Raw genomic sequence first — 17,322 nt, forward strand, 5'->3', positions numbered from 1 at the left:
TGAGCCGTTCGGCGTCTGCCTCTACAACGGCTACAGTACCACAGCAGGGAGCCTTTTCGGTGTCGCCTTCCCTTGTTGGTGTTCACACAAGGAAGCAGCATATTATCTAACATATGACAGGTTATCCAAACTTCATGTGCGTATATATATTTGTATGTATAGGGGTATGCTTGTGTGTGGTCTTGAGCAGGGTCGATACGCCACTACAGATGATTGATATATGACGGGTTGTTTCACTGTGATCGGGGGCTTCTATGCCTTGTTCCTTCTTCCCAGGGCGGCCACTACTAATGATTGATATATGACCGATTATCCAAACACTATTACTAAAAAAACTTTTTTGAGGCGAGCAAAATGAATTTACCGAGGCGGGCATCACAACCGCCTCGAACTAAAGGTCACGGTAAATCAAATCTTTACTGAGGCGGTTAGGATGCCCTCAAATAAAAAAACAAAAAACCCCACAGCCCAACCTTATTCGGGCCTGGATCTGGGCCTCGCGTCGCAACCCCTGCACGCCGCAGCCGGGGGAGCCCTCTGGATCCACCCCCATGCCTTCTGGATCCGCCGCGATGCTGTCTGGAGGATCTACCGTCGGGGGAGCCAACTGGATCCGCCATGCCATCGTCGGGGAAGAGCGCGGCCGGCCTAGATCCCGTCGGAGAAGAGCGCGGCCGTCGTCGTCGCTTGCCGGATCCGGCCACCCCGGCGCTGGATCAGGCCTCCCCGCCACCAGATCCGGCCTTGGCCGCGCCGGCCCGCCTCTCCCGGAGGAGAGGGAGTTTCGGGAGGAGGGAGAGAGGACCTGCCACCTCCACATCGCACACGCCGGCAGCAGCCTCCTCCTCAAGAGAGAGTGAGGGAGAGAGAGACGCAGGGAGGAGGTGGCCATGGAGGGAGGGAGGCACGCGCAAGCAGAGGGAGTGAGGGCACCGCTCGCTCGGGAGGGAGAGGAGAGGGAGCCGGTGTGGGATAGGTGAGGGATTGAAACCCTAAGTCGTGGTTTTATACTTGGTCGCGCCTATCGGGCCTGGTCTAGGTCTCTTGGGCCTCGGCCATATTAACCGAGGCGGGCCATTTTAAGAGGTTCGTCTCCAAAAATGACCTGATTTTCCCAGAGATCTATAGATCTGGATATTGGGCCAAATCTTGTCAAACTCCCGGCCCAGTGAAGAGATAGGAGAGGCAGAGTCGTCGAGTGAAGAACGCGCGGCGCTCGTCCCGACCCCGACTCCGCGTTTCTGCTTCTCACCGATAGGTGACGGTGCTAACCCTATCCGCGAGAGCTCCGGGCACCGAGCGCCGTCCTCTGCCTCGCTGGTCCCTGATGCTCACCAGTATGCCACGCCAACGCGCGGATGCGCTACCGCCTCTCTGTGCCCGCTTGACCACCTGCCCACCTGGGTTTGGCAGCAGGGCGCAAGCGTAGCTAGCCAGCTCCACGCCTACAGTAGCTGAGCGGAGCGACCATGTGGGTAGGGGCAGCCGCCAGCTGCCTAGAGCCCCAGACCCTAGAGCGCCACAGTCCGCACTACGCAGAGTGCCAGAGCCGGCCAGAGGCAGGCAGCAAGCACGGAGGCAGGAGGCCATGTGGTGTTTGAGTTTGACCATAACGTGTTTGAGGAAATGTCCGACCTGTGAGGTAAGTAGTTTGTACCGGCTCCTGTGTGCTAGTCTGCAACTATTTTCATTTACTTGAGAGTTGAGATAATTTTTTGTATCATCTCATGGAGCACCTGAAAGGCTAGAACAACATCCTTTAACACAAAGGATATGCGAAGATGGACATCCATGACAAATCTGCCTCGAAAAAAATTAGAATTATAAAGTATCTTACTGAATGATATATAATTTGGATGAGAAGGCGAATCAAACCATCATTTCTTAGATATTTTTTAACCACTTTCATGTTTTCATTAATTATGCTGTGGATTTAAGTATGGAATTTTGATACCATCTAAAACTATGCTTTTATGAGCTAGTTTTATTTAATATCATTATTAGTCGCAGCGCTGGTGGTATTTTGACCTGATGCGGGCGGTATATGAGCTTTGGTAGTGGCCCTGGGCATTTGAATTGACGAGCTCCGCCACTGGCGCCCAGACACTGTGCTTGTGCCCCCCATGGAAGTGAGCATCCTTGTGAGCAGCGTGTATGCCACCCAGACACCGTGCTTGCTTGATCGTGTCCCTTCCTAGTGTTCACAACAGGGCCATGAACTTGTCGAGGAAGAGGAAGAGAGAGAGAGAGAGAGAGCATGAGACCAGTAGCCAACGTGGCGACAGCCGACGCACAACATGCGCAGGCCGAGTGTTGAACCACGAAGCTAGAAAAGAGAAGGAAGAAAAACCACAACGATTCATGGGCCGGTTAATGGGCCGCCCAATGAAGAACTATGGTGTTGGGCTGCTAGTTAATCCAAATCTGGCGGATCAGATAGATTGACATGGATTCGCTCCAGCCTGGGGCTTGTACCTGTCGCTGGGTATTCGGCACCCGTATCGTATCCAAATTCACACCCATAGTATTTGGGTAGGGTAAGGATAAAAATATATTATCCAATTAAGTTTGGGCATGGGTAGGGTATACCCATTTCGAATCAGGGTAATACTCGCTCATTCACATGCAGTCAGTGGTTGAGCTCTTTCTGTGGGATCCCGGAGGACGTAATTGCAGTTCAAATTTATTTCATATTTTCGTTTTAAATAACAAAGGTAAGCCGAGATGTAAAAGGCTTAACCCTAGGTCGCATCAAGTAGGTCTTCGGCAGTTCGTGGGCGAGCTGCTCCAAAAGGGGGGAGAAGTGTCATGGGTGTTGGGCCCAGGATGGCCCAGCCTGGGCTGGCGTGAACAAAATCCGTGGTACTGTTGCATGGCCTATAGCGTCCTTGCTAAGGAAGGAATAAGGATTAGGAAAGATATTAGATTAGATCAATTAGAGGGATTTGATCAGTTAGAGATAGGATTAGATTTGGGTCAATTAGAGATAGGATTGGATATGATTTGTTATGATTTGATTGGGCCTTCCTTAGGTGGCCAGGAGTCCTCTCTATTTAAAGGGAGGTGATGTACCAAGGAGAGGGTAAGCAATGAAGGAAGAACAAACAATCCAATTCCCCCAAATACTCTAGTCTCCATCCACACCGACTTTGCCCGGCCATCTTCCTGGCAATGGTTATCTCTATACCCCAAATGAACTAAGGTTCATAACAGCCAATAGAGTCTGGGCCTCAGGGTCTGAAGGATAAGAACCCTGGACGTCAGCCAGCCACACAGGAGCAATTGCAGACACCGCTATCAGCTGAGAAGGTGCTAGATAGCGAGAGAGAGCATCGGCTGCACTATTATCAACACTGCGTTTATAGATAATGTGGTACTGCAGGCCGAGAAGCTTGGTGAAGACCTTCTGCTGCCAATGGGTATGTAATCTCTGCTCATTGAAGTGGACCAAGCTCTGCTGATCGGTGTGAATGAAAATTTCACTGTGAAGCAAATAATGTCGCCATTGATCGACATCAACCAAGATGGCAAGGTACTCCTTTTCATATGTGGAAAGGCCTTGACTCCAAGGACCCAATGCCGTACTTATATAGGCCAATGGATGTCCATTTTGAAGCAACACTACACCAATTCCGGTAGCACAAGCGTCAGTCTCTATATGGAATGGCAAGGAGAAGTCAGGAAGAGCCAAACATGGAGTAGAACTGAGAGCTGCCTGTAACTGCTGAAAGGCTGACATATGCAAGGAGGTCCAGTGAAAGGGTGTATCCTTTTTCAGCAGATCAGTGAGTGGCTTAGCAAAGAGGCCAAATTCTTCACAAATTTCCTGTAATACCCAGCAAGCCCCAAGAAGCCCCTAACATCCTTGACACAAGTAGGGACAGGCCAATTTTGAATTGCCTGAATCTTGGTTGGGTCAGTAGCTAGTCCAGTAGCACTGATGACATGGCCCAAATAACTTATGGATTGCTGGCCGAACTTACATTTAGAGAACTTGAGCTGCCATTGGTCATTAGAAAGCCACTGGAAAACCAATGCTAGATGATGTATATGATCTTCCCAAGATTTACTGTACACTAGGATATTGTCAAAGAAGACCGACACAAACTTCCTTAACCCAGGAGCCAATGTAGAGTTCATGGATCCTTGAAAGGTTCCTGGAGCTCCAGTGAGACCAAAGGGCATAACAGTGAACTCATAGTACGTGGCCCAAGTAAGTCTGAAAAGCAGTTTTAGGTTCCTCTCGGGGGTTGGTGAAATCCAGCCCTGAGGTCCAATGTAGAAAACCACTGAAAGTTTGCCACTTCATCCATTAACTGATCAAAGATTGAGGATTACACACACCTGTGCTAGCTTAAGTACTAGGAACTAAACCCATTCTGGGCCTATTACAGGGCATTGGGCCTGCGCACTCGCTTGGGCCGTCCACTTGGAATTACAGGATCCAGCTCTGGTTCAGTGTCCTCTTCGCTTGTTGCCAGTTGATGAATAGGAGCAGCTTCAGGCGTAACATCAAGTCTTTTGAACAACCAAATATTCTCCAAGCACTTGATGTGGTACTCCTATTATGATTGCTGTCAGATGCGGCAGTGAGCTGCACTTTACTAACATCTGCTATTTTTCAGGACGATTTGCTGTCCATCTTTGCTTGACTTGTCCACCTTAGGTATACTCATTTTCCTCTGTGCTGCTAAACTCAGTCCCTCCATTTTCTCAGTTTTCATATGATCATGTCTCATTGATGTGCTTAATAGTGAGCAGATGTGCGGTAGACCAAGCTATATGGACGCTTCTTGTGGTGGGCATGCAGCTTCTGAAAAATATGATGAGGTAATTTGTCCCATTCTTGTATACATTTATTTACCTTAACAAATAAAATTTTTATAGTTCCATGTCAAATTAAAGCCTGCTGGACTTCGTTACTGGCCACATAATGTTTCCTGCTTGTATAGTTGTTTTAGGTGCATGCCCATGAACTGTATAGGACACTATGAACATAATGATAATGTGGCTTCTTGCCTCTTTGGAGAATAGAAGGAGCCTACCAATTTAATGAGAGCTGAGGGAAGCCATTCCCATGAAAACGATAGTAATGAAATTGAGAAATTCTGGGTACTTCACCTGAAGACACTTGCTTCGATGCTTGATGTGTTAGAGAATATCATTCCTCAGATGGAGAACTGCAAGGTCAGTACCCAGGTGTCATATATATATGGTGATACAGATTTATTATATCGATTTCCTTCTGTACCTTCTCCTTCTATTTTCTTTTCTAATGGTTATTTCACCTTGTTCATGCCTGACAGTTGGCAGCCAATACTGCAGAAAACGAGAAGACAATGAAGGTGATTTAACCCATTCTCTTTTTACCGCTCTGGCTACCATTCGAACACACCAATCCGTCAAAATCTATTTAGATACATTTGTTTTTTCAAAGAACAGATGTGACAAGCCCCTACTCGCCATATATTAATAATAAAAAAAGTTATTTGCAAAGCAAAAGAAAAAGAAAAAGGAAACATAATAGCAAAAAAAGCCTACTCAAAGGAGTCCAACCAGTTACTCATATCTAGGCTATTTAGATATCTTGGCAACAGTAATGTTCATGTAGATGTTTTTGGAATTCATTTATGCTGACTTTATCTCCAATTAGTTAAATCTTGTTTATCTTACTACAGGGTTTACTGGGTTCTTACTACACTATTGTGGAAAAGCTATTTGTAGTAAGTGGTGGTGTCTTTCTCTCGTATGCATACTTGCTCGCCCAAAAGCCACAAGGGAGCGTCGATGGAATATGGATGGCCATATTCATAGGAATCTTCACAGCATCACTAAGCAATTTCATTCTGTTAATCCATGCTTCATACTTGAAAGAGAGGGGGTCCATTGACGGCTGTGAGCCTGGAATCCTTAAATGGCTGATGCTTTTAGTGCTGGCATTCCTTTATGCACTATTTTGTATCCTACTGCGGGCTTTTGCAAATGCCTCCGACTTGGTTTTATGGCTCATCGGAATCATAGGCCTCTGCTCAATAGTGCTCGGTTGGGTTTGGTTCTTTTACAGAAAGTGGCCCAAGGTATTGTGGTTTTGTTGGTAACAATAGTATAGTACTTGATAAAAAAGAGTGAAGAACTGAAGGTAGATGTCATACTGTGCTTTGATACTGTTTTTTTCTCCCCTCTTTCAGATTCTGGAAGAAATTAAGGCAGGCTGTTGTGTTGGAGAAATTGGGATACCTGAGACTGCTGGCTCTGCCTCCAGAGGCGGTTCAGATGGGTAATCTAGTTCTTTAATTATAATCTGTGTTATCTGAAATGATATCAGAGGTTGTGCTTTCATAAGGAAAGATAGGGCACAAACTTACAGAAGCATATTTGGATGGATCCTTGGTTGTTTTCTTTGTTCTCCTTTTTATCATTGATTTGTTGAGTATGGCGTTATTTGACTGCAGGCCAACCGGCATGTGCGCAATTGAAGTGAGATGAGGCTTATTAAAGATCTATCAAGTAGCTGAAGGAAATTTGGGGGCTTATATATAATCAAGATAAAAGATATTGTCTTCCCAGTGAAGCAACTTAAATATTTGTCCTTAAGTTCAACTGGTCTGAAACTTGGCTGACTGGCTGAAAAACACTGTTCCGGCTAAATTGTTGGGAGAGAAAAACACTGTTCCGGCTGAAAAAAAAAGTCAAACAAGCCGAATATAGGGTAAACCGAACAGGGCCAATATGACTTTGTTTTTATCTAAGTGCTTGTTTTACGGCCAAAGAAAAATGTAGTCAAGGAGGAGGCCCACACCCTGTGCACTGCAAGAGCGAATTTGCTGAGATCTTGCCAATCATATAGGCCTGTAATGTTTGATACCTTTTCGTCTTCTCCGTGAAGTGCAATGTGTTGGTTTTATTTTCCTTTGGTCTAGGCCTTGTTACTTCTCCTATTTTTTTAATAAACGGCAGGTCCTGCTAGTTTACATTAAAAAAAAACAAAAAAGAAAAATGTACAGTCCAGAAATATTTGACCAAAATAATTAGCCCTGTTTGCTTTCATTTTGGACCATGAAAAGCAGCTTGCAGATTGTATACTGTAATGTCCTGCATTGTCGGATGTAAATCTAGTTATTTTTATCCATTTTAGAGCATTATTTCCCTACTTTTATCCTTATTTCTTCATAAGAAAACTGGCCAAAGATACATTGTATGATAATCATAAATTTTCCCATAGAAATAATACATCAAAACTACTCCCTCGTAGCAAACAAAGCATTAGCAATACTATCACGAGACACATTCATGTCAGGAGTTCCATATCCTAGCTACTTTATTGCCAACATTTCGTGGGATAACGATGCCTTTCATATTGATGGCACTTATCAAAATCAATGTCTCTCTCTCTCTCTCTCTCTCTTTCTTAAGAGTATCTTCAAGGATCTTTCTAAAATTTACTCTCTATGGAGAATTATTTGAGTAAAAGCCGTTTCCTATATCTTTGTATTCTCCAACAGCTTTTCTATAACCCGTGCACACTCTAGAGAACCATCCTCACTTCATCTTTGGCTAGTGAAAAATTCGAAATAGAGGATGTTTATATTTGAAGCTCCAATTAAAGAGGTTGTCGGAAGATATTTTTTCGCATATGGCCAACACAATTTAAGTAGCATATATATCCATATGTTCAAACACGTGAATCAACATTGACAAAATGCACGCTAACAAGTACATGTGTACCATCTATTAGGATGCAAGTTCAAAAATATTTTGGGTCATGGAGTCGTCCCAAAAACTTGATAAAATGAACTAGAATGGTATTCATGTAATTTGATGGGAGAGGACAAAATGAACTAGAATGGCATTTGACCGTAATTAGTTAGCCGGCCCAAAAAAAACACCATTGGTACCCACTTGCATCCCTGCCATCTATTATGCCTATGCAATTATTGAAATGTGGTGTAAAACAAGGAATTTTCAAGTTTAGGGCGCACTTAATTAATTGAACTCTCGGTCTCTTGTTTGATAAGATCTTTAGCAAGAAGATTGCCACTGTCCAAAACTCTGACAAATTTTCTACTAATTGCTTCAACTGACCTCTCAAACCGGTTTGCAACTTGGCTAAATGATTGTGAAGCTCCAATAATCCATAAAGACAGGCGATGATATTCTCCCAGTAAGGCCTGAAACTTTTTGAATGATCAAAATGTGATGTGGCCATTGTTCTGGACACTAAGACATTCCGAGTTTTCACACGCTGCATGGTGCTTCTGTAGTCACAACCAGTTTTCTCAATTCCTCATGCTGTATCGTATTTTTTTCCCGGTGTGTTGATGATTGTATTGTTCTTAGCCCTGCTGCGAATGTACCCAGCGTGGTCGCAAACATGCTTCGCTGCCCGTAGGCGTCAGCATGAGTGCAGGACTGTGGTGAGCTGATCAGTGCTCGCATATGTGTCGTTGAGCTGATCAGTCAGTGTTTGATGTACTGAACCCAGCTCGATCTTTTGAGTTCTGATGCAGAATGCTTAGTGTCCGGCCGTCACTTGTACCGATACATAGTTGCGTATCTAGACACATAGTTACGCATCTAACATGGTAGATACATAGTTACTATCCAGAGATAGTAGGTAGATGCATAGCAATATTTATGTATTTAGAAAAACCAAAACGACTTCTACTTTATAACAGAGGGAGTGTGTTTTAACTGAGATGCGAACAAAGATAAAAGACTGCTGCTTTTATCCGATTTAGTTTATAACCATGTTTGTAGCAGCAATATCTAGTTTCTATAAATAGACAGATCGTTGAAGACTGTTTTCCATTCATTAATTAACATTTTATCACCTAAATAGTTCTCTGTACTCCTGCGCCTGGGCAAATAGAGGAACCTTCTGGTGAGCCAAACATCTGCCAAGCTGATGTGTCGCGAACAATTTTTTTGAAAAAAAAAAGTCAAGTTGAGATTGTCTGCCCTGGTTATGTGCCTTATACTCTGTAATATAGTGCATTCTAAACATTTTATAAGACAACTTAAGGGAATCCTCTAATGACACATGTACCCATAGATTAATACCAATTAAGATGTTTCTCCGCAAATTATGGTTTCATTTTTAATAAACTTTGCCAAATCTAGGCATTGACACCTGTAGAATGCACTATATTTCAGTACAAATTTTAGAAGTCACAATGCACTATATTCCAGGATGGATGGAGTATTGCTTAGGGTTAATTGGATCTGTGTCGTTTTTAAAGCACACCATTACTATTCAAAAAACTATACCACTGCCATTGCAACTATGGTTGAGATACGCCATTATATACGGTTGGAGACGACTTGGGCCACTATCAGGCGTATAGAGGGGTACCGTATATCCGTATGGACAAAGATTGCCCCCTATACTTCTCGCACACACTCACTGACACATGGGGCTCACTGGTCAGTCTTCCCCCTGTCTTCCTCCCTCTCTGTGTTCTCCATCTCAAGCGGCGGCGGCACAGTAGCCCCCTCCGTCTTCTCCATCTCCGACTTGGCGCCGGCCATGCCGACTTCAGCACGCCCCCGGCTCCACCCGCTCGCTCCGGCCACTTGGCAGCGGGGCACGACATGCCTGCCCACGCGCGCGCCTAGCGACAGTGTAGAAGCGGTGCGGTGGCCTGCCTGCCCACGTGCTTGCATCGCGGCAGTGTTGCAGCGGCACGGTGGCCCGCCCGTGCGCTTGCCCCGCAGCAGCGCCGTGACCTGCCCGCCCACGCGCTCACATTGTGACAGTGTAGCAGTGGCGCGGTGGCCCGCCCCGCGCGCTCGCCCAGCGGCTGCGCAGTGGCCCGCACGCGCGCTTGCCGGCCATGGGGGCTAGGGGCTGGGCTCGAGGTTGCTCGACCAGGGGACGGGGCTCCGGCTAGCCAGACCGGGGCAGGCAGCATGCGGCCGGCGGTGCGGCGCGCTGGGCGTGCCTGCGAACAGGATGCGGTGGAGGTGGGGTCGGGCAGCTGGTCGGCCGGGACGAGGTGGCTCGCGAGGCAGAGCGGAGGGGGCGGCCAGGAACAAGGAAGAAAGTGTTTGGGAGAGGGATGACAAGTGGGCCCAATACGTCATAGAGTGGGACAGAGGGAGACTAACATGGGCAAAAGTGTCCATACGAAAATACGTTAGATTTTGGATGCTTGAAAGTGGGCCCAATATGCCTTTCGGTGTACATAATGGCGTATTTCAAAGTAGGAAACAATTGTACCGACACTGACATAGTTTCTTGAATAGTAATGGTGTACTTAAAAACGGCGAAGTTATAATGGCATAGATCCAATTAACCCTATTGCTTAACTGGATTAGTAGCTCTGTCTGAATATTGGTGCTGTTTTTGTTTTCCTGAGTTACAAGGACTAGTCACTGATGTGTAGCAACTAGCAAGGAAGCGCCAGTAAAGTAATATCTGCTGAATGGTAGAATCTAGAGAGAAAGTGAATATCATCGGGTGCTGTTCTCAAGTTAGTGATTACACAAACACTAATGTGCTTCAGCACGAACCTAAGTGGAGTGGGAGAAGCTTAGCAACTGTTAAGACAAAACCCCAGCCATACAGACCTGAATATAAATTCCAATCCCCCAATTCTCTAATTCCCAATCTACTTCTCCAGTTCCAGTAGATAGCTAGCACACATCCTTAATGAAATCACTAAAAGTCTACACTAGCACTTGGCTGCAGATTGGTATAGACAAAAAAGACAGCAATCTGTAAATTAACCGTTGAACCTATTCGGTCTGTACCAAGCCAGCCCTTTGACCAAAGAATAAAAAACATTAGTATAACGAATTAGAAAGCCTATCTCCATTCCCTATTCGTTTCGACTAGTTCTGCACTCTCAATTCCACCGAAAACTTCAAAGCATCACACTGAAATCAATAACTCCCTGCATGAAATGGAACTTTGTATTGCCGTACATGGTTGCCAACTTGGATCTGATGTTTAATGAGCAATGGCACCCATGTTCCAACGAACATGGGACCTAGTTAGCAAACAAATTTGAACCTACATCACTACAACAGATACAATACTGATTTTGAGTATTAACACAGCAAAGCATAAAAACTGATTGGTGCACAATAAAGAAGCTTCACAGGTGAATAGTCTGCTGCTTCCTCAGCCACATTGCCAGCATTGATATTTGCACAAATTTGACTGCATGTTTTCATTACATCTTCCGATTCTTTTCTTAGCTTGCAACCAATTAAAAGAATCAGGTTTCCTGTGAAACAGATGACCCAGGCTTCTGTCAATATATTCTTGAGAATTTGAGATTAAACATCATCTGAAGGCTAAAATTAATTCATTTATGGAACTAGTGTTGGGCTATGATGCATTTAAGTCTCACATATCTCAGGAGTCAGGCCTATCTGCTCCAAACACAGGTCTCATCCAGTCAGGGTGACACGAACACACTGAGTGGCATCTCTCCTGAATACTAACAGTATCCCAACGCTATTCCATTGTGCTTTTCAAAGACTAAGGCTCAAGACCCTGGTTTTGGTTTTTGCAAAGACATATTCACAGATTCACTAACAGTATTCCATGCTATTCCATTGTGCTTTTCTTCTTCGCAAGTCTAGGGCTTAGCTGATCACACATTTCTTTCAACATGGCCCTTAGCACATATCCACAATACACATATCCACAATAGTGCACCACAAAATTCTCATCAAGTGACATATGTCAGCATATACTACTAGTTAAAAAAAGGGCAGACCCAGTGCCGGAGGCTCCCACATGAGTGGGGTCTGAGGAAGGGAAAAACCGAGACAAGCCTTCCCCCCGCAAAATCTGCGGAGAGGCTGCTTCGAACCCGCGACCTGGTGACTCAGTGAGACAGCTCTCACCACTGCACCAGGCCTGCCCTTCAGCATATACTACTAGTTAAATAGAAGAAAAAAAACTAAATATTTTATCATACGTGCATAATAGCGAGTGTTACAACACCACACTTACACATAAAGCAAGCTTAGAGTGTCAAGACTAAACTAAAATTGCTAGGTCTGCTTGTCACGTTTATGTTTATCAGCTAATTCCTTCAGCTTATGGGTTCCCAGCAGATTCAACACGCACATTGGCAAAAGAAGCAGGAGCCATACCATCAGTGGACCCACCTCATCAAGGCCAGGTAATTTTGTGTAAAACAGATAGACGTATAAGACGATTTGTAGCAATACATAAGGATTCTGAAAAACATCCACAGAAATAAAAAATGTTAGTTATGAATTTTGTAACACTACAGTTGCATTTGCCATAATTATCATAAAGGAGAATATTACATATCAGTAATTCTATTGCTAGCATATAGTGATATTACTGTAACAAAAAGAGTCCCACTGAAATTTTCGGAAGGATAGATAGTCTACGCATTATCAGTATAATGGTTGAGGAGCTTATAAAAACAGAAGCATTGGAACCAATGGGAGAGCTTGAACCAAGCAGCAGGAGAGGGGGCGGGGGGGGGGGGGGGGGGGGGGGGGGGCACTTTGGCCTGAATAAAGTTCTGCCTCTGATTGAAACTGGGCGGTATTTGCAACTTCGACCAGATGATACATAGCTAATTCATTAAATAGTCATACAAGTCAAGCTATCAAACAACGAAAAAAATGCATGCACAAATACTTGGGCTTCCACAATCCCATGAGTAAGAAAACTCAGTCTGCCCCTAACCCTGCTACCTGTTCTCCCCTAACAAATGTCCTTAAGTAATTGATTTACCACCACATACCTCTGGACTTATTAACTGAAATGTGAACAAAGCAGTAAAGCAGAGAAGACACTAGATGCCATTTTTGCTAGAAGTTAGGAATATTGTGCGGCAAACTATCCTAACGTTATCCTGTGTAATGCAAGTTCTTGAAATTTGGCTATCACAGGAGTTTTAACACTAGCACAGAAGATGTAAAGATTTTTATCACAGCAGCTTCGAAACTATTTTATATGGCTGAACTTCCCATAATTTTGAGAACTTTGTAAGCATTTTCGGGCTCTTCTAGAACCATATCAATCAACCAATTTTTCTTGAGTGACATACAAGCTCCAAACTGGCTGCAGCAGGTACAGTTCACTGACTTCATTCTTCACTCCGCTGCACATTACTGAACTCAACGAAGCCCAAGTTAATCAAACCAGCAATCGGAGGAATCCTACCAAAGTTAGCACCAAGCATGCAGAGCTCGAATGAAGTGTCATTGCAGCTGGTGGTTCTGGTGGAAGGACAAAACTGGAGGGAGCTGATTACAACAGCAACAGGCATGGCGGCATGGGTAGCAGGAACACCGAGTATCACACCTATTACAGCCATCGCGGCAGGCGGTAACAGTGAAGAGTAGCGGCTGTGGTGGTTTATTTGGATCCTCTGAATTATCTGCCCACTCACTCATTTACAGAGCCGTGCAGTGACCGATTCATGACAACGCCTACTGGGTTTGGGCAGCCAGAGCCGGCACCGTTAACTTTCTCGATGCACATCCTCACCGAGGCATGCCCCTCCGCCGCCGTGCCGCTCCCGGCCACAACGGCGACCCCAGTCCCCAAGTGCTGAGTTGGAAACCCCTATAGATGCGCGAAAACTAATGAATCCCCAACACAACTTCCCGCCAGATAATAAAAGAAAAGCATGAATCTTCGGATGACGGCACACGGCGAGGCAATTCTGGACAGATTTTTCGATTTTCTTTCTTCCTCGAACTACAGATAAAAGGGCATAAGGCATCCTGTGTTCAGCAACAAGCAGGAGTACGTGCTTACCTTGAAGAATCCGGACCAATCGAATCGTCCTCCGTTCTCCCTGCGTTCTTCTGGCACGCCGGCGCCGCCTTCCGCCTTCGTCACTTCCATCCCCTCCGCCCCGATTTTGCTCCCGGTGCTAGGAATGCCATCTACCAAGAAGTCAACGGGGCAGACGTGGGCTCTCTGGGCTGGGTATAGAAGTCGGACAGGTGGGCTGGCCTGGCCCAACGGGCGTAAAGACAAGCACTATATATATTCTCTACTTATATTAGTATAGTGTATACAAAATACCACATAAAATGATTAGAATAAATAAAAAGAAGATGGAAAATATTTTATTGTAATTTTTTTTAAAAGGAGAAAAAATAAAATAGAAAAAGGATATATTTATAACTACTTAAAACATGTATCCGAGATGGGCCTTCGTGACCGTGGGGTAGTTGGAGGCTATACCTACTTAAAACATATATCCGAGATGGGCCTTCGTGGCCGTGGGGTAGTTGGAGGCCTACCTTTTATGCTAAACGGGCCAAATCAACTGTTGGGCCGCATTATCATGGAAAAATATAAGTAAGAGCCAGTAAGAGCGGGGGACGACACCTCCAAACCCCTGATTGTCCATCAACCGAAAAGCCACAAAGGCCTCTCCCATGCTACAACCTAAGGCCATGTTCAGTTAGGACAGGGTTGGTCGGGATTGTGCTCGGACCGTGTATCACGTGAGACTTGTGAGACTTCCTCACGTAAGTTCTCACAATGCTCGTCATGCTTGTTTCAAATCTTATAGTTTTTCGGGAAACTCCTACTTAGCAGGTGAAATTATATCTGCTCGATGTTCTTAAACTGCTTTTTATTTTGCAATCAACACATGGGTAGTGTATGTATCCTTGACCCCATACATTATTTGTCGCATAAACAACCTTCACAAAAGAGTCAATGCCTTCCACAAACGTAGCAGACATAGTTGTCGACGGCAGAAAGTGGCAGGTAGCCGTTGACACACACAGCAAGACGAGCGAAACCGCACGGAGCAGATCCCGAGCTCTCTCCGGACTTAGGAAGGGCGCCGGACCGGATGGTCGTGACCGAGGGCGTGCTAGTCAATTTGACACTGCAATTGACAAGGAGAGAAAATTGATCAGTAATTTAAGGTGAAACATGCCAGTGTTTGTCCAGATAGTTCCAAATATACGGCCAAGTGGCCAGCACTATAAGGCTATCGACTAGAGAGTCGATATCCAGCATGTTCATGATGTAATTAAACAAAACGAGCATATCGACAATTATTATTTACTCGGTTGCATGAATCTAACTAGCCTGATGATCATGAAAACATGCGGACAGATGTAAGGATAGGCATATAAGCATACATGTGAGAGACATACTAGCTTTTAACCAGGACAAAAACAAGTAAAAGCATATATATAGCCAGTGCATCCTCAACAAAGCAGGCTATCGGCTAAAACAATCGATTCTAGTGATCGTGTCGTGTGGCAGAACCGCCCGAAATAACACACTTACGGAGGCGCTCGTCTTCCACTAGACACTAAGCACCCCGAAAGCAAGCTACATCGGGCGGTATCTGTCGGGCATATCCCAAGGGAGAGACCGAAAGACCCACATTTTCCCCAAGGATCCAATAATGAGAACTAGTTACAATACTTGATCCATTACATGCATCCAGAGTTCTTAAAAATTATATTATTACATTTCCAAAGTCAGAGTACAGAATCTTAAACAGCGGAATTAAAAAAAATAAACATCTAGCGATAGAGAACAAGGATCCGTCTATGCCCACCAGAAGAATCCTCCACACAATGGTACTCCTCATGCATTATCTACAACATGGGTAAATAAACCCTGAGTACACAATGTACTCACAAGACTTATTCGACTAGTGGGAACAGCTTCCCGACTCCAATGGATATGCAAAGCTTTTATGGTTTGCTGGTTTCCTTCTTTGCAGAAAGCAATACTAATAGTGAGTCCTTATTTATGTTATTATTAATAGCCATATTAATTTCTTATCTATCCATTCTATGTAAGCACCTGTTCTACTTTCAAGCAAGAGTTGAGCAATCAGTTCCATTTCATCACCTTTCAGCTTTCAGTTCTTACTACGATGCTAGACTAGGTGGCAATTCGCGAATCAATGTCCCCAGCTGGATACCCCGAAAAACACATGCCTCGCTTGTACCCTAGGCACAAGGAGGACCAACCCATCACCCTCCTGTCAAGGGGTCTAGGTCCCCGTCCAAACTTGGACTCCTAAGCCCCCGCTTCTAAGTCCTGGACTTAGTGCGGTGCAAGGACCTGCACCATCCCTGCCTCCAATCAGTCAGTTCAGAAAGAGCCAGAACACACGACAAGAGAGCAACAAGTCTTCTCTACACCCATACCCAAGTATGTGCTCGGGATAATAAATCTGTGACTTGCCTAGCTTCCATTGCAACGGCCGGTCCTTAACCGACACAGACAGGGAGAAAGTGTAACCAAGCTATGCCCTGTTGGCCACAGGACACAACCTGTTACACCCACCAGTACCCAAACCATATCCCTTCCCGATCACTATTTTTCCTTTCCATCATTTATCATGAGTGATCATAATTATCACCTATCATGAGTAATGGTAGGCTACTCATGCTACCGAAATCCTGAGCATAGCAGCTACTCGACCTACACTAGTATGACTCATAGGTAGATCTATTTATGCAGGTAGTTTCCATAAAATGCCTGTAACATAAATGAACAACATATATATATATATTCAGTGATCATAAAATATGGGTTATACACCGGGGCTTGCCTTGGGCAGGCGATGGGTCAACAAAGTCAGCACCAAAAGGCTTTGGGGCTCCCTCCTGCATGAGGATCTCCTCATACTCCTCAATGACTTCCTCGTAATCCTGTTCGTCCACGGGCATGAACTCTACCAACTCGTGATTGAAGGAACCATGACGCCTAAGAGGGGGGGGGGGTGAATTAGGCAACTTAAAAAATCTAACTCTAAACTATGGCCTCTTTTCTAACCTTAACAAAACCTATGCAAGAGACAAACTATCTAAATGTGCAACTATGGTTTTGCTAGTGTGTTGCTATCTCTACCGCAAAAGGAGTAATGCAATCAATGTAAATGCGGAAGCTAAAGAGCAAGGTAGAGATATGCAAACTCTCATCGATGACTCCGGTATTTTTACCGAGGTATCAAGAAGCGCGTAAGCTTCCCCCTAGTCCTTGTTGGAGCCCCTTGTAAGGAATCCCTCGTAAGGGCCAAGCTCCCGGTCAGGTAACTTCGTGGATAGCCTCAGGCCTTCCCCACATGCAAGTGGGTCTCTGACGTGCCTTCCGGCAAGCCTCTCCCGAATGCTCCCCGCCGTCTTCACTATCAAGCTTCCGACCAAAATGCCGCGGGCCTTGTTCCCTCTGGTACACGGTGGCGGCCACACCACAAACGCGGTTGGTGTGATCTCACAAGACTACAAGCCCCTCTGATGTAGAATAATGGTGCGCTGCAAGCACCGAGTGGTAAGAGGTATGCAAACCTCACTAAACACTAGGCCTAAACCTAGAGCAAGCAC

At 45.1% G+C, this 17,322-nt stretch overlaps 1 protein-coding gene and 1 long non-coding RNA gene across 15 annotated transcripts; one reads left to right on the top strand and one right to left on the bottom strand.

The window, feature by feature from the left end:
* The first annotated feature begins 1,196 nt into the window (after positions 1-1,196).
* Positions 1,197-7,087, top strand: LOC136486461 (uncharacterized). Of its 14 annotated transcripts, none has more exons than XM_066483357.1 (9): positions 1,197-1,642; positions 4,395-4,556; positions 4,626-4,666; positions 4,755-4,830; positions 5,038-5,187; positions 5,307-5,345; positions 5,679-6,077; positions 6,189-6,277; positions 6,453-7,086. In XM_066483357.1, the coding sequence occupies exons 4-9, from the start codon at positions 4,762-4,764 to the stop codon at positions 6,484-6,486; spliced, it is 780 nt and encodes a 259-aa protein (XP_066339454.1). In that variant the 5' UTR covers positions 1,197-1,642; positions 4,395-4,556; positions 4,626-4,666; positions 4,755-4,761; the 3' UTR covers positions 6,487-7,086. The 14 variants fall into 14 exon arrangements, with proteins under 14 accessions (XP_066339454.1, XP_066339452.1, XP_066339459.1 ...); XM_066483355.1 differs by having other exon boundaries at positions 4,762-4,830; positions 5,035-5,187; XM_066483362.1 differs by having other exon boundaries at positions 4,953-5,187; positions 6,453-7,085.
* Positions 7,088-10,896: 3,809 nt separating this feature from the next.
* Positions 10,897-13,943, bottom strand: LOC136489968 (uncharacterized). Its single transcript, XR_010767452.1, has 2 exons — positions 13,763-13,943; positions 10,897-12,198 (listed from the first exon to the last, which is right to left on the bottom strand). It is a non-coding gene; the product is annotated as an uncharacterized lncRNA (long non-coding RNA).
* Positions 13,944-17,322: the final 3,379 nt, after the last annotated feature.

The sequence above is a fragment of the Miscanthus floridulus genome, chromosome 10, assembly GCF_019320115.1.
Source record: "Miscanthus floridulus cultivar M001 chromosome 10, ASM1932011v1, whole genome shotgun sequence".
NCBI lineage: Eukaryota > Viridiplantae > Streptophyta > Magnoliopsida > Poales > Poaceae > Miscanthus > Miscanthus floridulus.

Bases quoted from the DNA above. Each gene is read 5' to 3' on its own strand.
- LOC136486461 (XM_066483354.1), top strand. From the start codon at position 4,762: ATGTGCGGTAGACCAAGCTATATGGACGCTTCTTGTGGTGGGCATGCA. The intron at 5,188-5,306 runs GTCAGTACCCAG...CATGCCTGACAG, and splicing joins CTCAGATGGAGAACTGCAAG to TTGGCAGCCAATACTGCAGA. The intron at 6,078-6,188 runs GTATTGTGGTTT...CCCCTCTTTCAG, and splicing joins TTTACAGAAAGTGGCCCAAG to ATTCTGGAAGAAATTAAGGC.